Source organism: Corvus hawaiiensis, chromosome 27, assembly GCF_020740725.1.
Source record: "Corvus hawaiiensis isolate bCorHaw1 chromosome 27, bCorHaw1.pri.cur, whole genome shotgun sequence".
Classification (NCBI taxonomy): domain Eukaryota; kingdom Metazoa; phylum Chordata; class Aves; order Passeriformes; family Corvidae; genus Corvus; species Corvus hawaiiensis.
This window is the reverse complement of record NC_063239.1, coordinates 1,267,178-1,294,148: the sequence shown is the minus strand read 5'-3', so window position 1 is coordinate 1,294,148 and position 26,971 is coordinate 1,267,178. Positions and strand designations below refer to the sequence as shown.

Genomic DNA, 26,971 nt, shown 5'->3' with positions numbered 1-26,971 from the left:
GCAAAGCTAGAAACCAAACTGCTTTTCCTCTCTGAAAATCTCCTCTTAATTTTTACTGATCCCCATGAATTCCTGGGTGTCACCCTGAAGGAAACACAATTTGAAGTCCCCATCTCCTGGAATGTTTCTTCCCTGCCCTGCCACACGGTCTCTGCTTCCATGGATTTCCTTTCCCCCCTCTGCCCCACACATGGGAATGCTCACACGGGGAGAGGGCATCAGGCGCTCCCCCTGGGGATGGGTTTTCCAGCTTCCTGGACAGCTCCTTTTAGGGAAAAAGAAAAGCAGATCAAGAGGGTGGAATTTGTAGACTTCAGCCCAAGATTTCAGGAGGAAATGGGCTGTGAGGAGGAGCCCCTGTGGTGTTCATGGGGCTGCAGTTCCTCTCTGGGCTAAGGAAGCTGGGCTTGCACAGGAACTGAGCCCTGCCTGGATTGGTTCCCATTTTTTGTTCTATTTCCAAAGGAAACTCACCAAAGTCCTGAACTGCTACGTGGGGAATGCTGAAGACTCCAGCAAGACAGAGCTGCTCTTTGCAGCCCTGAAAGCCCTGAAATACCTGTTCAGGTTCATTGTGCAGTCGCGGGTGCTGTACCTGAGGTGGGTCCAGCCCTTCATCCCTGTGCCTCCTCTGGGAAACCCACTGGAGTTTCTTGCAGTAAACACCACTAAAGGGGATACTCTTCACCAAATCCTTTATGGCTGACTTATTAAGAGGATCTTTCTGCCCTTTGTCTGCAGCTGGAACAAATAAACTGAGCAAAAATTAAAATATCAGATTGGAAGGAGAAAAAGCTTTCAGTCCCCCTTAGCATGCAAGGAGCAGCACATGGTAGAGCTGAAAAGGAACCCAATTTTTATTTTTATGAAGTAAAATGTGGAATTTCCTCCTCATTTTCAGGAACTTTAAGAAACAAATACACAAATACTTAAATTGTTAGGTGAGGTGGGGATGGTCCATTCTCCAGCTGGGGTAAAATCAATGACGGTGGTTTAATTGCAGCTTCACATCATCTTTTCAGAGATTCACAGTGAGGGTTTGAAACCCTTTATTCATGTCCCTTCTGGATTTTTTTTCCTGTTTAATACTTGGAACCCAAGCAGGATTTGCTGCAGTGGCAGCTTAAAAAGTGCAGTTTTTCCCCTATGACAGATTCCAGCAGGAAATGACTGCAAAATCCCCAATTCCATTTTTACTCCCATGTCTTTGAGGAAGGAGATGGCATTAAGACGTTGTTCCACAGGATGAAATCCTGTTTCAGCTGCTGGATTTCTGTGTGTAACTGGCCCTGTTCTTTGCAGTGTTTATGGGAAAAGCGAGGATGGGAATGAATTCAATGATGCAATTCGCCAGCTCTTCCTCTCCTTCAACGTCCTCATGGACCGGCCCCTGGAGGAGGCTGTCAAGATCAAGGTGAGCAGAATTTCCAGGGAAAAGTAAAAATCTTCAGTTAGATCAACTGGTGCAGTTGGGAAGGGGCTGGGCCAGAAAAAGGAATGAGAGAATTGTCCATGAATCCCTTCTCCTCCACCTTTCCCACTCTGCAGTGCAGCTCTGGGGTGGCTGGAAGGCTCTGTGGATGCATAAATTTGATTTTAAACCAGTTCTCTACAGTTGTTCCCATATTTACTCTTGGCAAAAACTGGACTTCCCACGTGTATTTCATGTCCTTGGTTTTTTTCTTCTTTCAGGGGGCAGCTTTAAAGTATTTGCCAAGCATCATAAATGATGTCAAACTGGTATTTGACCCTGTTGAGCTCAGGTAACTATATTAAGTTTGTTGGTCCTCTAAACTCAGCTCATCTGGTGGGAAGGTTTTTGGAAACTTGGCTAAAAACAGCCGCTCTGGTTATGATCTGATGGTGCAGATCTTGTGCATGGACTCCTGAGAAACATCCTCAAAGCTTGCAGGGCTTTAAAGGAAGTCAGTGGAGTTCAGAGGATTCTGTGCATCCCAATTTCCCATTCTGGAAGTGTCCCAGGCCAGGTTGGACGGGGCTTGGAGCAACCTGGGATAGTGGGAGATGTCCCTGTCCAGGGCAGGGGTGGCACTGGATTATTTTAGGGTCCCTTCCCACCCAAATTATTCCAGGATTCTGTGATCCTTACAGGCACCTTGAGATTTTACTGAAAACCAAAATCTGAGGGCAGTGAAGTTGAAATCTTGTGCAAGTTTCCACCAGTTCTTGGTGAATGCTCCTGTAAAGTGTGGCAAAGGCAGAGCCTTGGCTGGGAAAACAGAAGTTGTGTTCATCCAGGAAATTCTCAGCCCTGTGGATTCCTGGTTTTGGTGCTCAGAGCTTTGCCCAGAGCTGCCCAGCCCTGTCTCCTTGTCCTGACACAAATGATTTGCTGGGAAGCAGCAGACAGGCAACAAATGTCCATGGAATTTAATTTAAGGGAATCTCGGGTTGGAGTGAGTCATCTCTCCTGATGAAAGGGGTGTCTGGAAGGAGGATGTGCTTTCACTGCTGTGGATGTTCCAGGTTTCACCAGTGGGCTGCTGAGTCTGTTCCAAATGATCTGTTCAGGCTCCTGTGTTCTCTGTGTGTGACAGCTGCTGTGACTACCCCGTGCTGGCACTGCAGGCCACAGAGCACTGCCTGGTTATGGCGTTTGTGATGTACCTGGTGTGTCCTGGGGTAAAAGCTTCATTGCAAGAGGTTTAAGCCTGCAGCTCCTGAACACTGCTCAGTTTTACTTCAAGTCCTGTGCTAAGCTTCTTGAAAATAAGTCAGGGCTCTGTAGTAATTCGCCTGTTGGATGGAAGTCCCAGAGCAGCTGTGGCTGTCCCATCCCTGGAAGTGCCCAAGGCCAGGTTGGAGCACCCTGGGACAGTGGGAGGTGTCCCTGCCCCTGGCAGGGGTGGCACTGGATGGGATTTAAGTCCCTTCCAACCCAACCCATTCTGAGATTCTGGGATTCCATGGCTGGCCCAGGCAGGGCAGTGTCGGTGTGGGATGGATGGGGTGATGCTGGGTGGGAGTGCTGACCCTCTGCTCCCTCTGCTCTGTACCCCAGTGTCCTCTTCAGCAAGTTCATCCAGAGCATTCCTGACAACCAGCTGGTCCGGCAGAAGCTGAACTGCCTGACCAAGATCGTGGAGAGTGACCTGTTCAAGCAGGCTGGTGAGTGGCACTTGGAAGGCTCTGGGTTCTGCCAGGGGCCACACACCCTTAAAAACGAGTTCGCCTGGCAGTCATCCACCATTAAACCCATCCCTAGAAACATTCCTTGCCGTGGAAGGGTTTTTGCTGTTCAGGATGTATGCAATGCCCAATATGTGGGATCCTGATCCAGGGTGGTGATTTAGAAAGAGGGAGAAGCTGAGTGTGCTGTTTGATGGAATACACAGAATTTCTAAATGAAAGGGCAGGGATGGATGGGATATTGGGATGGGATTCCTCTCTGGGAAGGTAGGGAGGGGCTGGGATGGAATTCCCAGAGCAGCTGTGGCTGCCCCTGGATCCCTGGAAGTGCCCAAGGCCAGGCTGGAGCAGCCTGGGACAGTGGAAGGCATCCCTGCCCTGGCAGGGGTGGGATGAGATGATCTTTATGGTCCCTCCATACCCAGCCCAACCCATTCTGGGATTCCAGGATTCAAAGTACAGATCATTTATGACTCTCTCCAGTCCGTTTGTTGTAACTCCAGTGGCTTTAGCCAAGTTCTGGTGTCCCAGATGAAATTCCTGTGTGGCGCCCATGCCCAGGGCGTGCTGAGGCTCTGCTCTGTCCCTGTGTCACTTTGCAGAGTGCAGAGATGCCCTCCTGCCCCTGCTCATCGATCAGCTGAGTGGGCAGCTGGATGACAACTCCAGCAAGCCCGACCACGAGGCCAGCTCCCAGCTCCTGAGCAGTGTCCTGGAAGTCCTGGACCGCAAAGATGTGGTGAGCACGAGCTCTCAGGGGTGCCAGTTCAGCTCCTTTCTTCTTTTGAGAAGTTACAGTAAAGAAACATCCTCAACTTACACTTTAATGAGTCAGAATTGTGATATTTACAGCAACTGTGGTGCATTGCTGTGCAGTTCTTTGTAGTGGCTCTGTCTGAAATGGAGCCAGGAAAGGTTGAATTTGTTGTTGTCACTACTAGAAGCATTCACTTCCCTTTCTAGGGACCAAAATGTCATCCCAGCTGCTGTGGTGGCTTGTTCAGTAATTTGGAGCAAGTCAAAGAAGTATTACAGAAGTATTAGGAAAGTATTTTATGATATAAAAAGGAGGAGGTTGCTCGTTCTCCCCTCATGAAACAGGGACGATGATCACTGTTCAGCCACCAAAACACACTTCCCCCTCTGGCCATGGGAACTGGTCTGAGTGGCTGTGAGCAGAGGGGTTTGAACTGTGCAGAGAAAACAAATCAAAGCCCCAGAACGAGCTGATGAAGCTGGGACAGATGCATTAAGGGAATCCTCCACCAAGGGAATCCCTGAGTGTTCGAGTTGATCTCTCGTGTGTTTAAATCTCCTTTTTCTGCTTCCCCTAATGACAATTAAGCGCTGCCAGGGCAGTCCTCCCACACAGGGAGCTCTCCCTGAAGGCTGTGCACGAGGAATGGTCTCCAATGTCCCTTGCTGGCTGTCCCCAGGGTGCCACTGCTCTGCACATCCAGCTGATGATGGAGCGGCTGCTGCGCCGGATCAACCGCACGGTGATCGGGATGAGCCGCCAGTCCCCGCACATCGTGAGAGCCTCCCCTGCCTGCCCTGCTCCTCCAGCACCTTTTACAGTGGGATTCCTTCCCCTGGAGCCTTCCCTGCCTGTCCTGCTCCCCCAGCACCCTCTGCCACTGGGATTCCTTCTCCTGGAGCCTCCCCTGCCTGCCCTGCTCCTCCAGCACCTTTTACAGTGGGATTCCTTCCCCTGGAGCCTTCCCTGCCTTCCCTGCTCCTCCAGCACCCTCTGCCACTGGGATTCCTTCCCATGGAGCCTCCCCTGCACCCCCAGCACCTTTTACAGTGGGATTCCTTCCCCTGGGAGCTCTCAGTGGGCAGCAGTGGGTGATGAACTCGTCTCTCCCTCCCCTGCAGAGCTGCTGTGCCCCCAGCCGTGGCTCCTGGTGGTTTTCTGAGGATTGGGATTCAGGTTTACCCTGCTCCAGTTAGAGCTGGGTCACTGGGGGTGATTTCATGTCCCTTTGGGCCCCTGTGCACAGAATTTGGTGTCACTGCAGTCCCTAACAGGATTTTTGCTGCATTTTGTCACCTGGGCTCAACAGGATGAAATACTGATGGATGGGGCACCCCCGAGGGGCATTTCTGACTCCTGTGTGGCAGTTGAGGGGTGTAAGCAGCTGGGGTGTTCTAATTTGCCCTGTATTTCCTGTACAGAAGGATGGGAAAGCCAGGAGCTGGGGATTTACCTGATTTTTGCTAACTCTGGGGTCACTTCAGTGTGCCATCCATGAGAATTGCAGCTCCCATGTTAAATCTGAAAATCAGAGTCAGCTTGGAAAAGAGCTTTAAGATCTGATTAAGTGGATCAATATTTATAAAATAAAATTCCCTGTTTGAAGGATGTGTTTCTCTTGTGATCCCCTGGGGAGAAAGAAAGCAACACCCAGATTTCATGCTTGAATTTTGGGAATTCTTACCTGGTTTAGAGGACCAAACAGTCTCAGGCTGATGTCAGGACATAGATAAACAGGATTGTGATCAGTGATACTTGATTAGGTCACACTAACGTGCCACACTTGGAACTTACAGTGCTTAACCCAGGAAAATAACCCAATGTTTTGTGTTTTTCCCATCCCAGGGTATTTTTGTGGCCTGCATGACGGCCATCCTGAGGCAGATGGAGGATTTCCATTACAGCCATTACATCAACACTTTCAAAACCAGGCAGGACATCATTGTAAGTCAGCCTGGCTGGGGAATTACCTCAGCCCACCCAGCATCACCACGCTCTGCTCTGCAGGGTCATTTCCGTGCTGAGGGTGGGGTGATCAAACCATCAGCAGTGGCTCCTGTGGCACAGTTTCTGGGAATTTATTTGTGTCACCCTTGCTGGGCATCTGGGGGAGGTTGCTGGCTCAGCAGAGCCCAGGAACAGCATTTGTGGCACTGAAGAAAAACGTTTTTAATGAGTTAAAAAAATGTTTGATTTGAGTCAGGAACCAGAAGAAGGAATGAAGATGGGAAGGAAAAGCATTTCCCCCTCTCTGGCTCTCACTTTGTGCCCCTGTTCTCTTTATCTAAGTCTCTCCCCTCCTCTGGTGTTTGATTAAATGTTTGAATCTTGCTTTAGTGGCAGCAGTGCAGAAAGTTCCCAAAATGTTAAAAATTCACGTCCCCAAAGACTTTGGGTATGAAACCAGGTGAAAATTACATTTCTGAGGGTTTTTTCTGCTTAAAATCAGCAGATTTTCCCCCAAACTCACCCAAATGGCCCAAACCAGTATTTTAGCAAGTCCCCAGTGCACAGCACGAGAACCTTTGGAGCTTTTTGTCCCTTTGTTCCTTGTTCTGCAATTGGGAAGTGGCTGTTTATTGAAATACCAGCTGGGAAGGACCTGGAGTTGTGTTCTTCCTGTACCCAATCCCAAATGGGTTTGGGATCCCGTTTGGGGAGCCAAGGTGATCTCTTTTCTCCCTGTGCAGTTGGAATTAGAGAATTTCACAGAAATCCCTTGCAAAATCAGCTGTCGCTCCAGCGTGGAGCAACACAGCCATCTACAGGTCACACCCCGTGTGGGTTCAGAGCTGGCTTTATCTTGCTCAAATGATTTGTTGTGAAGGAAGAGAAGAAGGAAAAAAAGCCCTTCAAAAAAATCAGGGAGATTCAGGAATTCTGGCAGTGTTCATCCAGTGAGAAGATTTTCAGGAGGGTTATGGAAAATAACAATTTCTAATCTAGTTTTTATTCACACTTCAATCTACAGGAGCAAGCCCCCCTTTGTAGTGGTGTGGTAGTTGTTACTACCAACAGAAAATTCTGTTTTACTGCAAGAACTGCTCTTATTTTTGTTGTTCATTATTTGGTTTGTTGGTGCTGGTACTTTCAGCCCTGGCTTGCCATCATTCCCCGGTTGGTTTTGCACTTCTAGGAGTTAATTCGTATCCTCAAGGTGCCCATGTCAAGTCCAACCCTCTCCATCAGGCTCTGATTTAATAATGCCAAAAGGGTTTTTACTGAGGCAGCACCAAGTGCTCCATTTCTCCATCGATATCTTGCCAATTCTTCAGCCCAATCTGTTCAGCTCAACAGATTTTTTTGCTGGTGATCATTTCAAGGGGATGGTTCCTCCTGTGACCTTCTTTGTGTCCCTCTGGTTTTTGAATCTTAATGTGCTGCTGCAGAGAATAGAATTGATTTAAGAGCTCAGAAGTGGCTTTTGTGTCTGCATAGACCACAAGGAGGAGATCAGTATTCCTGATATTCCCTTCTCTTGCTTATCTCTGTTCTTTCTCCTTTTTATTTTCCCCTCAGTCTGCAATTCAGCCTTGCTTTTTCCAAGTTTGAAGTCTTGTCTGGAGGGGGTTTGTGGAAAAAGTGTCTTTTCTACAATAATGTAGAGTAATTCTAAATCACATTTCTGATGTTATATTCACTCCCTCTCCTAAACTGTCCTTAAACTGGACCAGGAAAGGTTTAAGTAATTAGTGAGTGAAAATACATTACAGTTTCAGGCTGTCTAGATCACTCTGTTGCACTGTCAGCACGCAGAGATTTGGGAACAAACCCTGCAATATTGGTTTTGCTCTCTAATCCAGGACTCCCTCCAGCACAGCTTAATGCGAAACAGCAAAGACAGATTTAATTAAACAGATCAACATTCTGTGCAATTATTTCTCCTTGTGCAGCTGGATGGATGAGATGTCAGGAGTAATTTCATTATTGGGCCATGCTCACACAATGAGAGACCCCTCTGAGGAGGGGCAGGGCATTGATTGCCAATCAGCGTGGTCGTTAATCAATGCAATTGCAAACATTTGCATTTCGTGAGGTCACAGCATCATCTCCCTGTAATTCCATGGACAAAAAATCACCACGTGCAACCTGATGGGTTTTGTTCTTCCAACAGGACTTCCTGATGGAAACGTTCATTATGTTCAAGGATCTGATTGGGAAGAACGTGTATGCAGCTGACTGGATGGTCATGAACATGATGCAGAGCAGGTACAGGGTTAAGCCTGGGTTAAGCCTGGCTTTGGAGCCTCCCCGGGCCTGAAAGGAGGTTGGCTCACACAAGGAGGTTAATTTTCTTCAGCCACTTCAGGCTGATTTAAATCAGATTTCAGCCAGTTTTAGTTCCAGTCCGTTTCCACTGGTGGAACTGGAAACCTTTCTCCCGCCCAGAGGAACGTAATCCACCCATGGGGTCTTTTGGACAACTTAAACCAGAGAAGCCTTTTTGGTCTCAGTTCTGGGGGAACCACATGGAAAACCTAAAGCTAGAACTGGGCAATGCTTAACCTCTCCTCCAGAGAGGAAGTTTTCCCTGAAATCCAACCTGAGCCTCCCCGATGCAACTTGAGGCCGTTACACCAAGGAATAACTTGGAATGTTCCCTGATTTAGAGGAATTCCTGCCTTTTCTGGGAGCATCTCTTGCTGTGTCCTGACCTTGCACGTAGGAGCCATAAACCAAGAGCTGCAGTGTGGTTTATTTTGTTTCAGGAATCACCTTTATTTGATGTTTTTGTCTCTTCAGGGTTTTCCTCCGGGCAGTGAACCAATTCACCTCCGTCCTCAACCGCTTCTTCCTGGATCAAGCAAATTTTGAACTCCAGGTGATTGTCCTGTTTTTGCTGGATTTTCTTTTCTGGATTTTCCCTGGATCCAGGGATCCCAGACCTGAAATGCAGGGAGAAAAACTAAATCTCACTGTAGTTCCCCTCCCCTGGAGGGAGCTGTGCATTTGGGACTGGGCAGCTTCTTTTGTGCCTGTTCTTGCTTTTCCTTTTTCTCCTCCCATTTTAATCCCCTTTTTCTTCCCCAGCTCTGGAATAACTATTTCCACTTGGCAGTGGCTTTCCTCACTCACGAGTCCCTCCAGCTGGAGACCTTCTCCCAGGCCAAACGCAGCAAAATCATCAAGAAGTGAGTTCACATTTCAGACCTGCCAGGCCCTTTCTGCTGTCAGGAAGCTCCATTTGGGCTGTTCCAGACACCCCCACGCAGCCCCAGGATGGGAGGAGGTGCCATGGAAATGCTGATAAAGGCAGGGTGATAAGGGGGTGACCAGGACAAGATGTCAGGGCTTTAAATTGTCGCTGTTTTAAGTCTGGTCAGGCAGATCTTGAACTGTTTTAGCTCCTTGCCAGGATTCTGTCCACTGGAAGGTCTGTAATGGAAAGGTTGTCATGATTCCCAAAATTCCCCGATGCAATTCCTCAGCCTTTATGGAAGGCAGGTAAGAGGAATCCTAAAAGCCTCCAACTTTTTAGTCCCCCACCTTGTATTTTCCTGAAAGCAAGAGCACCTCAGAGGCATTGACAGCCCCAAACCAGCAGTTCTTAGTCACTGAGCAGCTTTTACCTCTTCATTTCCTTGGAATCCGGTGCCTGGATATCTCTGAGCATCTGGACACAGACTTTTGTTAGGGTTTGTCCCTTTTTTCTGCAGAAGTGGCTTGAAGAAGCCAGACAGTGAAATCTTTCTGCATTGCCTTGATGTCAGCAGTCAAAGCTTTAGGGGAAAACACCCAAATCCAACCAGACTGGGGTGGAATTGCAGGAAGCAGCAGGGCTGCAGCTCTCAGGAAATTCTGCTCTCAGGACTCTGCAGTCCCCTCAGAGTGAGCCATTTGTGGCTTTGTCATTCACTTCTCCAACAACATTCCAGGGATCATTTCAATGCTTGGCTTTTGTCATCTCTTCCTTTTACTGCTTTTTCTAGGTATGGGGACATGAGGAAAGAAATTGGCTTCAAAATCAGGGATATGTGGTATAACCTGGGTGAGTTCCAGCTAAGGAATTATCTTTATTCCAGCTCTCAAGCTGGCTTTCAAATCCTTTATTTCTTTACAAAAGCTGCACGTGTTTAATGTGGGGAAATGCACCTGAAGTTCAGCTCTTTCAGCACACAAAACCTCTTTTTTCGGTGAATAACTTGGAAAAGCTGATGTTTTCCTCACATCAGCTGCTGAGGTAATTTCTTAGATTCCCTCTAAAGGATGTTGTGCCATGTAAAGGATGAGTGGGATTTTTCAGAGAGCCTTTTCTGTGATTCACAATTCAGCTCAATTATTTCCTTGGAGTCTTCCTGAATTTTGGAGCTGTAACCTGTTAATTCTGCCTTAAGCAGTAACCACAGAAAATCCACATTCTGAGCAGTTTGTTCTGTGACTTGTGCTTAAACACTGGAAACCCAAATGCTGCCACTGGATGTATTTGACTTTAAATTTCTTGCAGGTCCCCACAAAATAAAATTCATCCCAGCAATGGTGGGGCCAATCCTGGAGGTGACCCTGGTCCCAGAGCCTGAGCTGAGGAAAGCAACAATTCCCATCTTTTTTGACATGATGCAGTGTGAGTTCAACTTCAGTGGCAACAGGAACTTCCACAAGGTAAGGGAATGCCTTATATAACCAATATATTTATTATAATACTATGTATAGATATTAAATGCAATATAATGTGAAATATATATATACAATATATAAAAAGATACAATATTTTATATAGAATATGGTCTGTATTATATGTAATCTTACATTCTATATGCATATAAAAATTATATATATATAAATACATTTATACGAATATATGCTACGTGTATTTACAATAGATACACAATAGTGGTATCTTCACTACAAATGTCCCACATTGTCCACTGGACAAAAGAAGAGACTATTTAAACAAAACATAAAAAAAACCCCACCCAAAATTGTGCCAAGCCCCTTGGGAAGTCACCGTGGTTTGTAGGGGTCAGGACTTTGCAGTTCTGTCCCTGACTGGGCCTTTCCATGACTTGGATAATCCCTGAATTCCCCTTTTTTCACCCTTCCCTGCATTTTCAGAGGTGTCAGTGCCCACCTCTAAATTGGGAAACAATTTGAAGACCCTCAGAGGGTCTAAAAAGTAATTTTAGCTATTTATTTACCTTTATAATAACAACATAAATCCCCCCAGGACAGACTTTTGGCTGTCAGTTACTCCACAGAAAACTGCTGGGCAGTCAAATATTAGGATTATGTGGTTGCTTAATTACACCTGATGCCTTGAGAGGCCACCTAAAACAGAGCCTGGACAGGAATAAGGGAATAAAGGGAGGTATTTATGTGAAAGGCCTTCAAAGGTACCCCTGGGAGCTAGAGGCCGCTGCCCAGATGGGCCCCAAGGTGGGCCCTAGGTCACGAGTTCTTCACACTTTTATAGGTTTGGTTCTTTGCATAGCAGGGTTAATTCCCCAATTAAAGCTTCAGTTAATGATGGAGTTTCCCCAAGCTCAGCCCCTTCTCAAAGGCTTTTGGTTTACACATTTTGGGCCTAGGACAGTCTGGGTGTCCTTGGAGAGCAGGCCCAGAGAGGCTTTGTTGTGTCTGCCCAGCACAGAGAGCAGAAGTGAACAGGCTGCAGGAAACTCCAGAGTTACACAGCAGGCAGTGCAGGGCTTGAAAATATAAAAGCTCAAACCTAAGGCATCACACCAGAGCGTGACTCTGTGGGGTGGGAGAGGGAGGACTTGCATTTCCTTGCTCCAGTCTTCTCATTTTGGATTTTTACCCTTTTTATTCCGCCCCAGCACTGAGAACACCCTGCCCTCAGCCTGTGAACCCAGCGTGTGCTGGTGGGGAGGGTCAGGAACACCCCCAGGGGGTTCTGGTGCCAGCCCCTGCTCCTGAGGGCTGTTCTCTGTTTGATTGGGGGTTTTTGCCTTTCCAGTTTGAAAACGAGCTGATCACCAAGCTGGACCAGGAGGTGGAGGGGGGCCGAGGGGATGAGCAGTACAAGATCCTGCTGGAGAAACTGTGAGTTTTATAAAGCACCTGGAGGCTCTTTTATCTTTTTTTTTACACTTAATTGGGCTGCTTTTTTAATGCAAAGAGGCCCCAATTCATTAATTACTCCAGTGAGCAGGGAGCTGGTGCAGCTGCAGTGATCTCAGTGCTGTGCAGGTGTTCTGGGGCTGATTGCCCAAAAATGAGGGGTTTATTCTGCACTTTTTACTGCCCTAAACTGGAGATGGAATTCAGAGTCAGCTGCCAAACTGGGGAGGGGGCTGCAGGTGGAAGAGCAGGCTCAAAGTTAAAGCAAAATCAGAGCATTTTAGCACCAAAACCTCAATTTTTTAGATCAACTAGTGCTGTCCTGCCCTGCCTGAGCTGGGTGTCTCAGGTGTGTGTGTCCAGCACTGAGTGTCCATCCAGGGAAGCACTGGAGATTTGGGGTAATTCACCCCGAAATCCCATTTACCACCACCCAGAGCCACAGCTGAGCCTTCCCCTCTGTCCCTTGGGTGTCCCTGCAGGCTCCTGGAGCACTGCAGGAAGCACAAGTACCTGGCAGCCTCGGGAGAGGTGTTTGCCCTGCTGGTCAGCAGCCTCCTGGAGAACCTGCTGGACTACAGGACCATCATGCATGACGAGAGCAAGGAGAACCGCATGAGCTGCACTGTCAACGTGCTGGTAGGGCCTTGGGACACCTCCCCTGGGCTTCTCTAGGCCCCCTTGGAATTATTTTTCAGCTGGGAGAGGATTTTAATCAGTTCCTCATGCCATTTTTGGTTAATGATGTGCCCAAATCAGGCTCTGGAGCTGTAAACACAGAAAGATGGGCAGTCCAAAATCAAGTCATTGGCTGATCCTGCTAATCTGGAACCCTGGAACACAGGCAGGAAAGATGCCTGGCTGGTGGTTGGGATCTCTGTTCCCCTGTAAAGAGCCTGTATGACTTCAGACAAGCCATTTCCCTGATCTGGCCCTTTTTTGGAGGTGCTGGTGCCCCCCTGGTATTAAGGGATGGTCTCAGGGGTGGATCCACCTGAGCAGCCAAAATGACAGCAAATATCCCTGAAATGCCTAAAACTGCTGCTCAGGGTAATTGTCTGGAGAAGATTCTGCAAATCTGTGGTGCTTTACACTGCCAGTGCTTGACTACTTCTGTTGTTGGCAGAATTTTTACAAGGAGAAGAAGCGAGAGGACATTTACATCAGGTAGGCTGTGTCCCTCCATGAGCCTGGCAAAAGCCTTTATTCCTGGGTGTTCCCTGGGATACAGGAGCCCTTCACACCAAGGAATTGCTTTTCCTTTGCTCAGGTACCTGTACAAACTCAGGGACCTGCACACAGACTGTGAGAACTTCACAGAGGCCGCCTACACCCTGCTCCTGCATGCAGAGCTGCTCCAGGTGTGCCAGGGTTTGGGATTTAAATGAACCACAAACAGCTCAGAATAAGCAAATCACTTATTTTTCTATTTTTAATGTGACTTTGAATCATGTAGGTACCAGTGGTCATTAAAGGGCTTCACAACGTTGCAGTTTCCACAGCAAAATAATTACAACTATGAGATATATATAATAATATAATGGTATATATGAAATGATATAATTATATATAATGATATTATGGTATATAAATAATGGTGTACATACAATATATAATAATGATATATTATAAAATATATTAAATAGGTGATATAATTAAATAATAATGATAAAAAAGAATTATTAAAAAATAATTATTAGCATCAATCTGTTACATCCTCCTGCTGCTGCAGTGAGCTGGGAGGAAATGTCTCAGGTTTATATCCCTGCAAAACTTCCTTTGCATCGATGAGGGATTTGTTTTGAATCACCCACTGTAAGGATTTATCTGGAAACGTTCCAGTTGTTTCACCTTTGCCTTTTTTCCCTGTCCCAGTGGTCAGAGGAGCCCTGTGTCCCTCACCTGCTGCAGAGGGACACCTACTACGTGTACTCCCAGCAGGAGCTCAAGGAGAAGCTCTACCAGGAGATCATCTCCTTCTTTGACAGGGGCAAAGTGAGTGTCTCACCCTGCTCCTACAGCAGACCTGCCTTGGGAAGTTCCCTTTGGTTTGTGTTTAGTATTTCCTTACTGGTGAACTCCTGGCTCAGTGGTTGTGGCTGGCTGAGGTTGGTTAAAAGGGTAAAAGCAGGCGTGGTTCCACACCAGGCCTGGCTTTTTGGCAGGGATCCCAGTGCTGGCCTGAGCAGGGCCTGTGTTGGTCTGGGGATATTTGATTCCTAATTCTGTGTTGGCCAAAGACTGTCTGGAAGATGAACCTGTTCAGGGGTCTGGGTAGGTGGGGAATCTGCAGGTGTTTTCCTTCCTTCCCCTGGGAGTGTCAGGTTTTGGGGATTGCAGGGAGAGTGGCTCCCCTGGCTGATGCTGACCCTGGGAGCTGCACCTTGGAGAGAGGGTTCTGCCAGGGTGAAACGGCTTTAAGCTGAAACAAGGGAAATTCAGATGGGATACGGGGAAGGGATTGTTCCCTGTGAGGGGCTGGGATGGAATTCCCAGAGCAGCTGTGGCTGCCCCTGGATCCCTGGCAGTGCCCAGGGCCAGGCTGGAGCACCCTGGGATGGTGGGAGGTGTCCCTGGGCATGGCAGGGCTGGCACTGGGCTTTAAGGTGCCTTCCCACCCGAATTCCATGATTCCATGATGAGACAAACCCAAGGAACCCCTGTCCAAGTGCTGCTGTAGGAGGAGACCACCTGGGCTTCTCTCTCTGCTGTTCAGACCTGTCCTTCCTCCTCCCAGTGCTCAGTTTGCCCTGGCAGGATCACAAGGGAGACCTGGCTTTGTAAATCACTTTCAGATCTCCAGATCACAAGATCTGTATGACTGCAATAATCCCTGCAAAAAAAATGCACAGCACAGAGTCTGAGAGAAACCTGGCAGAGCATGAAAGTAGTGCCTGAGTTAAAATCAGCTGCATTTTTGTTTACCTAGCTGTGCTAATGAAGGCTTTTAACTGAGTCTTTTATGTTGCTTGTGCTCTTCTTCCCCTCCTGCCTCTCCTCACCCTCCATGGAGATGTGGGAAAAAGCCATTCAGCTGAGCAAGGAGCTGGCTGACATGTATGAAAACAAGATCTTTGACTACGAGGGACTTGGGAATCTCCTGGTAAGGCTTTTTTTCTCCATTTCCAGCAGGCTGCTGACTGCTTAAATTAATATTGTTCAGCAGGATAAGCCTAAAATAAATGTATGTTAAAGACAAACAAACCAACTTAACCCCATGGCTTTGTAAGCTTAGTAGTAGAATAAATATTTTCATAGTTTCTTTTGACCTTCTGATTAGCATGACAAAACCACGTGCAGATGTTTAGAATTCTTGATTTTAACCAAGTGAAGTAACAACCAAGGTGCATTTTCAGGCTCCATGAATCTCATCACCTTGTTATTTCTGTGGTAAAACTGCTGGGCATGAACACAGGGCTATAGAATCCTCTTGGCTCTGAATTCTGTTTTTTAGTGGTTAAGGATGGAACCAGATGGTCTTTATGTTCTCTCATAGCAGAATCATCTGCCCAGTTTTATTTCTGCCAGTTCTCTGACATTTGTCACCATTTGTGTCTGCTCACTTTCAGAATATATTTATATTTCATTTGTTTTCCCACAGTGAAGGATTTCAAGTATCCTTCTGGAATCCTAAAAGCCGTGGCATTGTTCTCATGTCTGCAGACCAGGAAATGAAGTTGGTTCTGGCCCAGACAAAGCAAATATTTAATCAAGTAAATGGATAAGGATGAGAGACTTCATCAAAACAGCAATTGTGGAATGTGTTCTGAGGGCAGAGCTCAGAGATCAGGAACTGTCCCTGGGAATGTGAGCTGGCAGTGTCCTGGACTATTCCACAGTGAAAGTCTGGTGTGTTTTTCTTTTCCAGAAAAAAAGAGCTACTTTTTATGAGAATATCATGAAGGCCATGAGACCTCAGCCCGAGTACTTTGCTGTTGGATACTATGGACAGGGTTTTCCCTCTTTCCTGCGGGTAAGGATCCTTCCACACCCAATTTCTGCAGTGCTGGAGACCCTAAAAGTCACAACTTTTGCAGAGCTTCCAAGAAAATTCGGTGCCAAACTCCTTCTCCTTTCAGTGGCACTGACAGATCCAAATCCCAGGAGTGTTTTGGAGCATTTCAGTGTCTCCAAAGAGACAAGTCAGAGATGAAATTCTGTGTGTTACCAGCTTGAGTGGAGTCAGGGTGTTAAAGAAGGGTTTTTGGATGACTGATGAGTTCTTCTATGGATTTAAACAGAATTTACCTTTTGTATTTGTGCTCCCTCTGAAATGTGACTGTTGCTGTTAGGAAATGTTCAGCCTCTGAAGAATTTATCCCATTGCTTTCCAGCCTCAACCAACCAAATTTCCAGGCCAGGGATCATTTCAGTGATCAGGGGGAGTTTGTCCCACGCAGAAGAATTAAAGTGCAAAGGTGCTTCTTCTGTGAGCCAGCTGCTGAGCACTGCTGGACCTGTGTGGAGGACAGCAATGACTCAGCTCCAGGGTTGGCAAGGCTGAAAATATTCCTGTTATTTAAAATTCAGGGCCGTTTTACCTTCTCAGACTGGAGCTGTTTGAAGTTCTGGCCTTCAGGGGAAGCCAAGCTTAATAAAAGAGAGAAATGTTAAGTTAGAACTGTGAGGGGGGGATGGCATGGAAAGCTTTCAACTGCAGGTCATGTTTTGGAATCCATCCCTTCCAGAAACCACTGCCAGGTGGAGAAATAGTTGGCCATGGTCTGGAGTTGGGTGCATGGAGCAAAAGCGCCAGGGCTGGACACTGATGGTCAGGAACGGGACTGAGGTGAAATTCCCATCTGTGCCCAGGGAGATCCCTCAGGGAACTCACACCAGGGGCTGGCAGGGAGCAGGCAGGTCCCTGTATTTAAGAATTTCTTGGCACATTTATTCTCTTACCAAAAATCCACCCCTGGCTGAGAGTCCCTGTGCCGAACCCGTGAGTTTGTGCAGTGCAAGGAGGCGTGAGCAGCTCGGTGACACTGGCATGTGTTTGTGGGGACATCATGTCCCTGCTCATTGCAGGTGGCCTTTAAAAGCTCCTTTCCAACTCTCTTTGATGACTCTCTGTGGAGAAATGCATTTTTTAGACAAATCTGAGGTTCCCTTGCCAGACCTGGCTCCCAGGAGTTGCTGCGCCCTCATTGCTGCCCACATTCCTTCCCTCACCCCTTCTGTCTGTCCAGCTGGGATCAGCCCTTCCCATAAACCAGCTCTGGGGGTGTCTGGAAAGCTCTGTCCCACTGCTTTTGTTGAGTTTTAATTCCCTTTTTCTTCTCCTGCCCACAGAATAAGATTTTCATCTACCGTGGCAAGGAGTACGAGCGGAGGGAGGACTTTAACCTGAAGCTGCTGACCCAGTTCCCCAGTGCTGAGAAGATGACCAGCACTGCCCCTCCAGCAGAGGAGATCAAGGCTTCCCCCAAACAGTGTATCTTTTGGGTTTAGGGCCTTTTGGCACATCCCAGAGCTGCCTCTTCCCCACAGTAACACAGTTGGTGAACAGCAGTAATGATAAGCGAGGGGATTACTGCTCCAGGCACTGGGCATGGAAATGGGGCTGTCCAGAGTTGCAAGGGTGGATTTAAAGGCAGTTTGAGGCTGTCAGAGTTAAACAAGTTGCTGTCAGGGTGAGGAACAGACTTCAGGGAGGATTTCCTGAGTTCTCACTCAGGTAATACCGACTGCTCTGGCCATGGTGGGACCCAGTTGGGTGTTTCTGGGTGAAAGATGTGGAATACAGGCTGTGAAAGTGGGATAAAAAGTGAAGGACACTCCTTTCTTCCTTGCAGGCCATCAGCATTTATGAAGTGCTGGGGTTTGTGTGCTTCTTCCCCTAAAAGTCTTGTGGTAAAAAGTGCAAAGTCATTATTTCCCTGAAAGTCATTGGGTGCACAGCCCTTACTATTTTTTAATTCTTATTTTTCCCCTTGCTGCTGGGACTGCAGGCTGTGTCCCAAGCTCCCCACCAGGCTTGAGATCCTCTTAACTGTGAGTGTGACCCAATGGAGGTGCTCCAGATTGCTGCCGGTGACTTCAGTGCGTGGCTCCTGGGGGATGCACACCAGGCAAACCAAGTTCCTGGGCTCCCAGCCTGTGTTCAGCAGGCCAGGCTGGAGAAGCTGAAGGTCCATTTGGCCGCTCAGACCCTGTGCACAAAGGCCCAGCTCTAGCAGTGATAGCAGATGCTTCCCTTGCAGTCCTCCTGCCAAGCACCGAACCCACATAGGAAATTAAAATCCATTCAAGACCAAACTTGGTATCAGAAACGCCTCTTCTGTTGCTGCTTTGTTTCAGCTGCTTCCTTTGCATCTGTTTGTGTTTGTTCTGATGTTTCTGGCTCGGGATGAACCCGAGCTGCAGAATTTGGATGCAGATCTGAACCGTCCCGAAGGTTCGGGGGTGTTGGGTTCCGGGTCTCTGGCACAGCCCCGGGATGAGGGGGAGCAGCTGCAGGGCTTGGATGTGGGACAGGTCCTGCCTGGACTCCCACAAACACCTCCTGAGGAGATGAGGAGTGCCCAGATCTCTGTTGTGTTAGGCAGGCCTTGCTGCTTCTGGGGTTGGTTTTACTTTCAGGCTCTTTTTAACCTCCTTTGTCTCATGCTCTTTTTTATTACTTCAGTTGGGGTTTTTTGCTCTTTTATGACAAAATACCTCATTGTTCTTTCGGTGGTAATGTGCTGGGGGTACCAGGTGAGCTGTGCTGAGCCTCAGGGGTTCCCTGCACCCCAAAGCAGCCCAGTCCCCAGCAGCTGAGCACTGGGAGCTGTGCAGGGGCCCAGCAGGGCACCCAGCCCAAGCTAATGAGCTCTCCTGAGACAAAGAATTCATCAGCTGGGGCTCAGAGCCTGATCTAACGTGGCTCTGTGGGTTTGGGCTCAGCCTGGCTGGTGGCCACCTGGCTCCTCGCTGCAGGCAGGGGGACTTTGGCTCTCAAAACGCTCTTCAGAGCTGCCCTCAGCGAGTTCAAGGACGTATGGGGGCTGCCTTCACCCCCCACTACAACATTGCCACTTCAGAGGGCAGGGGATTCACAGAAATCATCCGCTCACGGGGGTCAGGTTGGTTAAGCTTTGCTTTGCCAGCCAGGATTTGCTTCTGTAAAGCCTCACACAGTCCTTAAAGCAGAGCTTGGGAGGAACGTGATCAGCTGTGGTGCTTGGGGATAAAAGTACCAGGATTTTGTAATGTCTGTCATTATTCACAGGTGCAAAAGCTGAGGCTGAAGCAGCTATTCCTGGATTAAAGCAATTCCTTTATTCAGTTGGCTTCATCAATCTAAAAAGTGGGAGAGAAGGGAGGGGCAGCCTCTGGTAAATAACTGTGGGGCAAGAGAGAAGAGCCAGATGCATCCACAGAACCTCCTGCAGAACCTTGTTTCCCTTTTTCCTGTCTCCCAAAGTAGAAATCAGTGGTGCCCAGGATTCCCAAGCATTTTCACCAGGGAATTTCAGCACTTGGGAGTGTCCAAGGCCAGCCTGGGATAGTGGAAGTGTCCCTGTCCATGGTGGGCAGTGGAACTGCATGAATTTTGAGGTCCTTTCCAACCCAAACCGTTCTGGGATTCTGTGATGATTATTTATAAAGTCCTTTTCTTTTTGGGTTTTTAATTCACAAGGAGCCTACAAACTGCAAGATGCAACATAATGCCTGTGATTGGTGATGAATTAGTCAGGTTTGAAGAAAAAATACTTAACGAGAGCACAGGGAATTGTGGAGAAGTCTGACAGGAAGGGTTTTTCTCTCCCTCTCCTGTTTTCCCAGAAGGGTTCCTGGTTTTTCATCCTTAACCAGAGCTGCTCAGATGTGCAGTGCTTCATTGTGAAGCCTGTGATGAACCTGCCACTGAATTACAAAGATAAACCTGTTCCTGAACAGATCTTAAAGTAATTTATTTTCCTTTTCCCTCAACATTTTCTTTGTGTTTTCCCCACTAACTTGGGCCTTTGTGTCCTGTGTAAATTGTGTGAAATCCTCCCCACAGCCTGTGAGGAAACTGTTGAACATTTGAGTGAGGGTGGGAGCTGAGGAAAATCACTTTTTACTCTGCTTCTCCCCAGCTACTACAGAGCCAACGAGGTGCAGCAATTCACCCACTCCAGGCCTGTCAGGAAAGGAGAGAAAGATCCAGACAACGAGTTTGCTGTGAGTCCTTTGCCTTTTGTTTGTTTTGGTGGTGGCATTTTGACCAAACTGTCACCTTTTCCCTCTCACTGTGGCCATGGAGGTTGGGAATTAAAATGTAGGAGACACAAAAGGCATTTGCAGTCTCCATGTGAAGCTGGGAATGATGTCAAGGGGCTCCATAGCTGGAGTTCTAACATTTAAATCCATCAGAATCCATAAATGTGGTGCTGTGTGAGCCCAGCTTCCTCCAGAGCCCAGCAAGGGGCTCCATCCCAGTCAGGGAAGGTGGAAATGGCTGTGGAATTCCTGCCAGCTTGTTCTGGAAGCCTCATCCCACACAGGAGAGCATTGAACTCCAAGACCAATATTTTCCTTGTATCTCAGGTGTCTTTTTTTTCCTTCTCTGAGCAGAACATGTGGATAGAAAGGACAACCTACACAACAGCTTATTCATTTCCAGGCATCCTCAAGTGGTTCGAGGTCAAACAGGTCACAACGGTGAGTTCTCCACGGGGGCTGGATCTCCAATCCCTCATGGAACAGAGCCTTGGAACACTTGGGAATGTTAATCCTTCTGCTGTTGGATGTGGCACGGATAAAAGCAAATTATTTCGTTTCTTACTCAGTGGAGAGGAATAAATCACAGAACCGTGGAATCCCGGGATGGTTTGGGTTGGGAGGGACCTTAAAATCATCCAGTGCCACCCCTGCCCTGGGCAGGGACACCTCCCACTGTCCCAGGCTGCTCCAACCTGGCCTTGGGCACTTCCAGGGATCCAGGGGCAGCCCCAGCTCCTCTGGGAATTCCATCCCAGCCCCTCCCCACCCTCACAGGGGAGAATTTCTCCCTAAAAATTGAACGAAGGTTTGAAAGGTTTATTCTGTGACTAATGAAGGTTCATTCTGTTTCTCCTCTCCCTCAGGAGGAGATCAGCCCCCTGGAGAATGCCATAGAGACCATGGAGCTCACCAACGAAAAGATCACCAACATTGTCCAGCAGCACATCTGGGACCGGAGCCTGCCCGTGCACCCCCTGTCCATGCTGCTCAACGGCATCGTGGACCCCGCGGTCATGGGGGGCTACACCAACTATGAGAAGGTGTCTGTCACATCCAGGGAGCCCCTCTGCAGGGCTGGGAGAGCTGGGGGTGCTCACCTGGAGAAGGGAAATTCCAGGGAGAGCTCAGAGCCCCTTGCATGGGCTAAAGGGGCTCCGGGAGAGCTGGAGAGGGACTGGGGACAAGGGATGGAGGGACAGGACCCAGGGAATGGCTTCCCACTGCCAGAGGGCAGGGCTGGATGGGTTATTGGGAAGGAATTGTTCCCTGTCAGGGCGGGGAGGGGCTGGGATGGAATTCCCAGAGGAGCTGTGGCTGCCCCTGGATCCCTGGAAGTGCCCAAGGCCAGGCTGGAGAGGTCTTGGAGCACCCTGGTCCTTAAAGTCCCTTCCAGCCCAAAGCATTCCAGGACTCTGATCTGGAGCTCGGTTTCCTGAGCTCTGCAGTGTGGAAGGCCCAGGCTGGGCCCTGGGAGGTTCCAGACACGGCACTTTCGGGGTCTGTGTGTGCAGAGCTCAGAGAGGAGGAGAAAAGAGCAAAGAACAGGGATTTGCCCTGGCTGCAAGGTGGAAGTGCTCAGGTTCTGTGCTCTGCAGGGCCAGGGGGAGGAAGGATCCAGCTCTTCTGGGCCCCTTTCCAGTGGGATAAGAACCTGCTCCTGCCCTGTGGGGCACAGAGGTGCTTGGGCAGCCCAGGGAACAAAGAAAAGCCAAAACCGGACATTTCTCCCATGTATTGATAGGGAATGATAAGGCAAAGACAACAACATCTCTGTCTTTGGAATCTTGGACAGAGCAGAGAATTCAGGGAGAAAGCAGCATTTCCTGTGCAGGTTTACTCAGCTGACTTCACTTGAGCAGTGTGGGTTGTTCTTTTCTGTGCTGTTTGACTGAAGCTGTTGATTCCCTCCACCTCATGATGAGGTTCCCAGCACAAAAGGCGCTGCTGGTTTCCCCAGACGGGGTGGGATGTGGTAAAACACATTTAATTCTCCTCAGCTGTGTCCCCATCCATGAAATGAGGTGCACAAGTTAATTGGGAGAGGGGCTGATTGATCTGGGCTCTAACTCTGCTGATTCCAGAGGAGTTTGGAAGCTTTGCCAGGGCTGAATTTGGCCCTGAATCCTCCCATTTTATGAATTAAGGTTGACATCAAGTTTAGAATTACGAAAGTGGGAAAGCAGTTAGAACTAGAAAACACAGAGTCTCTGCAGCCACATCTGGAAGTACTCATTGCTGGTTCATATTTTCCTATTTCAGCTGCAGATCAGAGCAGAACATTTGGCTTTTGTGGGCAGCTAAAATCTGAGTTTTAATTGTTTCATCGTAGCCAAAAGCCAAAGTTGGGGTTTTTAACATCTTTCCTCTTGCAATAATTAAGCACTTTCAAGGAAAATCCTCTGGGACCAACCCAGCAGCCCTTTCCCAGGCTCACCTCCATCCCTTCAGGATCAAACCCCCAGCCCTATAAACCTTGTACTCCAGTTTTACAGAAGTAAAAAAAAATAAATTCAGAGGCTGAAATAGTTCAGAGACGCAATGAAAAACTTATTAGGGGGTTTATCTAGGAAAAAAAAGAGAAGTTAAATTATTCTGACCAGGAATTGGGATCCATTTCAATGGGATACAGCATGGGAATTGGCACAGTTTTCAGTCCAGAAAAGTGGATTTGTGTTTGTTCAACTTCAAACCAAGACCAGATCCTGCTGATTTGAGGTAAACCCAGGAGAAGTGGAGACTGAAGGTGCTTTGTTGGAGGAAGCTGGGAGCCCAAATCCCAGCGTGGTCTCTATTTCTGCTGAACCTTTGTAACCAGCCCCAGGTGGAAATGGGGGATTTAAGGGCTGAAATCAGGGGAATTGTAGCAGGAGCTGCCCTGCTCTCCCTGGGGCGGTTTGGGTGGGTGGTGGGGCACTGACTGCTGCAAGACAAAGGGGCTTTTTGAAGTCAGAACTTGAGGTTTTGGGTCTGCCACTCACGTTTAAGTGAGAAGTAGAAGTGATGGAACCTCAGTTACTCAGGTCAGTACTGGTTTGTGAGAAGGGGATCGGGACTGAGCAAAACCTTTCTGATGCAGTAACTGTTTCTCCATGTGCTTCACTGGAAAAAATTGTAATTTTTTTAACATAAAAAAGTGGAGTTTGTTCCCTTTTCCCAACAAATAACTCTGGTTCTTTGTTCCTCAGCTTGGTGCCAGCAAAATTTGGCTTTAATACGAGGAATAATGGCAGCAAATCGCTTTTGAAGGATCTCCCCCTCAGAGCTGCCTGAGGGAGCAGTGTCTGTGTCACCTGTGTCACCTCCTCTCTTTGCTTCCAGGCCTTCTTCACAGAGAAATATCTCCAGGAACATCCTGAAGATCAAGACAAAATCGAGCTGCTCAAGCAACAAATCGCTATTCAGGTATGGAATTGGGGGAAAGCTGGAAGCACTGGGGAGGGCAGATGTTTCCTCAGCATTGCTGGGGTGTTAACGCAGATCAGTGTCACAAGAACAATCTGGATTTATGGACAGTTCGTTTTTATTTTAAGAAAACTTCTGTGTGCTAAAATTGTGGCCTGAGATACTCCAAGTGCTCTGAAATATTTGCCAACACGGGATGGCTTTTCCCTCATGAATATTAAAATATCTGTTACCTCTTCTTGAAACTATCAGAGCTACTGGTTTGTCAGCCCTGACCATTAGGATTGGTCTGTTTGGACCCAAATGGCGCTGAAAAACTGCGCTGTTTTCTTGGGATGCAAATTCCATCCCTGCAGAGCAGTTTGTGCTCGTTCCCACAGCCAGCAGAGCCTGGTTAAAGCCTCCTCACAGGCACACAGCTCTGGGGGCTGAGAAGGGATCTATTCCAGGATTTAACATGCATTTTCCAAAGCAGTGGAGGAGATGGAATCATGGAGTTGTGGAATGGTTTGGGTGGGAAGGGGCCTTACAGCCCATCCAGTGCCAGCCCTGCCGTGGGCAGGGGCACCTTCCCCATCCCAGGGTGCTCCAAGCCCCGTCCAGCCTGGCCCTGGAACTGTGCTGTAAATGGGGAAAATGTTGATGTTTGTTCCAGACCTGGAGCTCCAGCACTGAAGTTCCCTCACTATCCCCAGCTCCAAGTCAGCAGCTGAGCTCCCTTCCTGTGTCACTGTTTATTTTCCTCTCTGCAAACCCAAAACACGTTGATTGAAACCCTTTCATTCTATCTGAGCTGTTTAACTCGCACTCTGGGGAGCAGCAGGGCTGGTCTGTGCTCCTGCAGCTCATTCTGCTCCTCCCTCCGTCCCTCAGATGCCTCTCCTGGCAGAGGGGATCCGGATCCACGGCGAGAAGCTGACGGAGCAGCTGAAGCCCCTGCACGAGAGGCTCACAGCCTGCTTCAGGGAGCTCAGGAGGAAGGTGGAGAAGCAGTACGGGGTCATCACTTTGGTGAGGGAACCTGGTTTTTCCATGTTTTGCCCCAAAGGAAGCCAACTCCCCCTTTTCCACCCTTGGGTGGGTGTGAGGTGGTTTCACAGAATCCCAGAATCAGCAAGGTTGGGAAAGACCTTTGAGACCACTGAGTCCAAGCTGTGACCTAAAACCTCCTTGTCCCCAGCCCAGAGCTCTGAGTGCCGTGTCCAGCCCTTGCTTGGTCACCTCCAGGGATGGGCACTCCAAACCTCCCTGGGCAATTCCAAGGCCTGGCCACCCTTTCCATGAGGAAATTCCTGCTGCTGTCCACCCTGAGCCTCCCCTGGCCCAGCCTGAGGCCGTTCCCTCTCCTCCTGTCCCTGTTCCCTGCCAGCAGAGCCCGACCCCCCCGGCTGCCCCCTCCTGTCAGGGACTTGTGCAGAGCCACAAGGTCCCCCCGAGCCTCCTTTGCTCCAGGCTGAGCCCCTTTTCCACCTCCCTCAGGAGCTCTCCAGCCCCTCCCCAGCTCTGTTCCCTTCCCTGGACTCACCTCAGCCCCTCCATGTCCCTCCTAAAGGGGCCCAGAACTGGACACAGCACTCGAGGTGTGACTTCCCCAGTGCCCAGTACAGGGGACAATCCCTGCCCTGGCCACGTGGGCACACCTGGGCTCGTGTCCAGCTGCTGTCCATCAGTCCCTCCAGGTCCCTTGGTGTCCAGCCCCTCTGTCCCCAGCCTGGGGGTTGTGACCAAAGTGCAGGACCCTGGCTCCTGTTAAAGCTGCTATCCCCTGGATCCAGCCTGCCCAGGTCCCCCTGCAGAGCCGCCCTGCCCCAGCCTTGCTGTCAGCTGCGGATCTGCTGATGGTGGAGGTTTCTCACGGTGTTTTCCTGCAGCCCCCGGCGCTGACCGAGAGGAAGCCGAGCAGGTCGGGCTCGGTGGTGCTGCCCTACATCATGTCCTCCACCCTCAGGAGGCTCTCGGTCACCTCCGTGGCCTCGTCCGTGGCCTCCACCTCATCCACCTCGTCCGACAGCGCTTCCTCCAGGCCGGGCTCGGATGGGTCAGTGATTGACAGTGATTGACAGCGGGGGGGGATGGGCCTTAGCATCAGTTACTCTGAAAATCAAGATTGATTCCATGGAAATACTGTTAAAAATGTTAATGGAGGTGGGTGGTGTTAGTCCGTTTTACAGACAGGACTTTGGAGCACAAACAGTGGGAACTGAACCCCCCCATGGCTGCCCCAGTAATCCCCAGTGCATCCCAGGTGCCCACTGCCTCCATTTCCCAGGAAAACGGGGCTGTGAGGCACCACAAGGTTCATTTTGGTCAGCCAAGAGGTGAATAAGGCACACAGCACTTGCTGCACCCTGTCTGCAGCTGCATCCACGGCATGGGAAGGAGCTGCCATGCCTGGGGACATTCCCTGCTGCCGCTTGTCTGTACCCTGAATTTACAGCTGGGATAACCAGAATTTGGGTGATGTGTTCAAGGTCAGTGGGCCTCATGGCTGAGCATGAATTGCAGCTCTGGCTCCCTCTGCAAGCAGATCACACTTTACCTTGGACAAAAAACATGCAATACTTGGAATTCCAGAGGTAACAGCACAAATCCCACTGGAAAATTCATGGTCCTACCTCACTTTTTCACAATAAATAATCCCTTACATAAACTGAGAGATCACAGCTTTTTAACAAACAGCCCTTTCCAGGTCTGATGGACTTGTGTTTCATGTTTTTCTCACTCTTTCGGGCCACAGATCCACCCTGGAGCCTCTTTTGGAGCGGAGAATATCCACATCTTCCAGAGCTGAGGAGCTGCCCATGAAAGACGAGGGTGACAACAGGATTAGCAAACTCAAGAGGAAGGAGTGGAGCATTAGCAAGTCTCAGGTTATTGTGGAGAAGGAGCCAGAGACAGAACTGACATCCAAAATGGTAAAAAAGTCACCATAACAATGACAGCAATAATAAAACCCTCAGCAGGAGCGGGGAGTGTTTCCACTGCTCTCAGCCATGCTGCTCAGGGGAGCTTCATTAAACTGTGGGAGGGGTTCGAATACCAAGAAGCCTCGGTCATCTGAGTAATTCTCTTTGTTTAATTTGGAAAATCCGTGTCACAGGCCCAAGTGCAGCTAGGCTGGGAGCAGGAGGCCCTGGTGGCTCAGGGAGGTGCTGAAGGGAGCAGAGCCCTGTGGTGCTCTCAGTGCCATGGCAAAGCCTGGTTTTTGTTGGAGCCAGGAGCCCTGCTCAGCCAGGCAGGGATCCAGCTGCCCAGCCAGATGAGCAGCTGCTGTCAGGCAGCACAAACCAAGTGTCCTGTGAGGTGCAGAGCACTTGGGTGGATCAGGGAGTTGGGTAAAGATGCTCTGGTGGTTCAGTCACCAGCTCTGGGAACGTGGATCTGCCAGGCCGTGCTGTGCTCCAGAGCCCTGTGAGGGCAGGGTGGCCGTTCCTTGAGGAATAAACC

The 26,971-nt window shown here is 49.0% G+C and overlaps 1 protein-coding gene across 6 annotated transcripts in view; it reads left to right on the top strand.

The window, feature by feature from the left end:
- The window catches only part of DOCK5 (dedicator of cytokinesis 5), a 73,502-nt gene that overhangs the window by 36,994 nt on the left and 9,537 nt on the right, over window positions 1-26,971 (top strand). Inside the window, exons 22-49 of one of the 6 annotated variants that reach the window (XM_048287380.1) lie at window positions 466-600; window positions 1,303-1,414; window positions 1,693-1,763; window positions 3,023-3,129; window positions 3,753-3,889; window positions 4,587-4,682; window positions 5,753-5,851; window positions 8,022-8,116; window positions 8,651-8,729; window positions 8,939-9,039; window positions 9,838-9,896; window positions 10,353-10,507; window positions 11,826-11,911; window positions 12,412-12,568; window positions 13,056-13,096; window positions 13,200-13,290; window positions 13,805-13,924; window positions 14,943-15,032; window positions 15,798-15,902; window positions 17,222-17,363; window positions 19,740-19,821; window positions 19,996-20,080; window positions 20,474-20,560; window positions 20,986-21,162; window positions 23,441-23,524; window positions 24,398-24,535; window positions 25,396-25,562; window positions 26,262-26,439. In XM_048287380.1, coding sequence (XP_048143337.1) covers window positions 466-600; window positions 1,303-1,414; window positions 1,693-1,763; window positions 3,023-3,129; window positions 3,753-3,889; window positions 4,587-4,682; window positions 5,753-5,851; window positions 8,022-8,116; window positions 8,651-8,729; window positions 8,939-9,039; window positions 9,838-9,896; window positions 10,353-10,507; window positions 11,826-11,911; window positions 12,412-12,568; window positions 13,056-13,096; window positions 13,200-13,290; window positions 13,805-13,924; window positions 14,943-15,032; window positions 15,798-15,902; window positions 17,222-17,363; window positions 19,740-19,821; window positions 19,996-20,080; window positions 20,474-20,560; window positions 20,986-21,162; window positions 23,441-23,524; window positions 24,398-24,535; window positions 25,396-25,562; window positions 26,262-26,439 — 3,076 coding nt within the window. The other 5 variants (XM_048287382.1, XM_048287381.1, XM_048287383.1 and 2 more) reach the window with 5 other exon arrangements.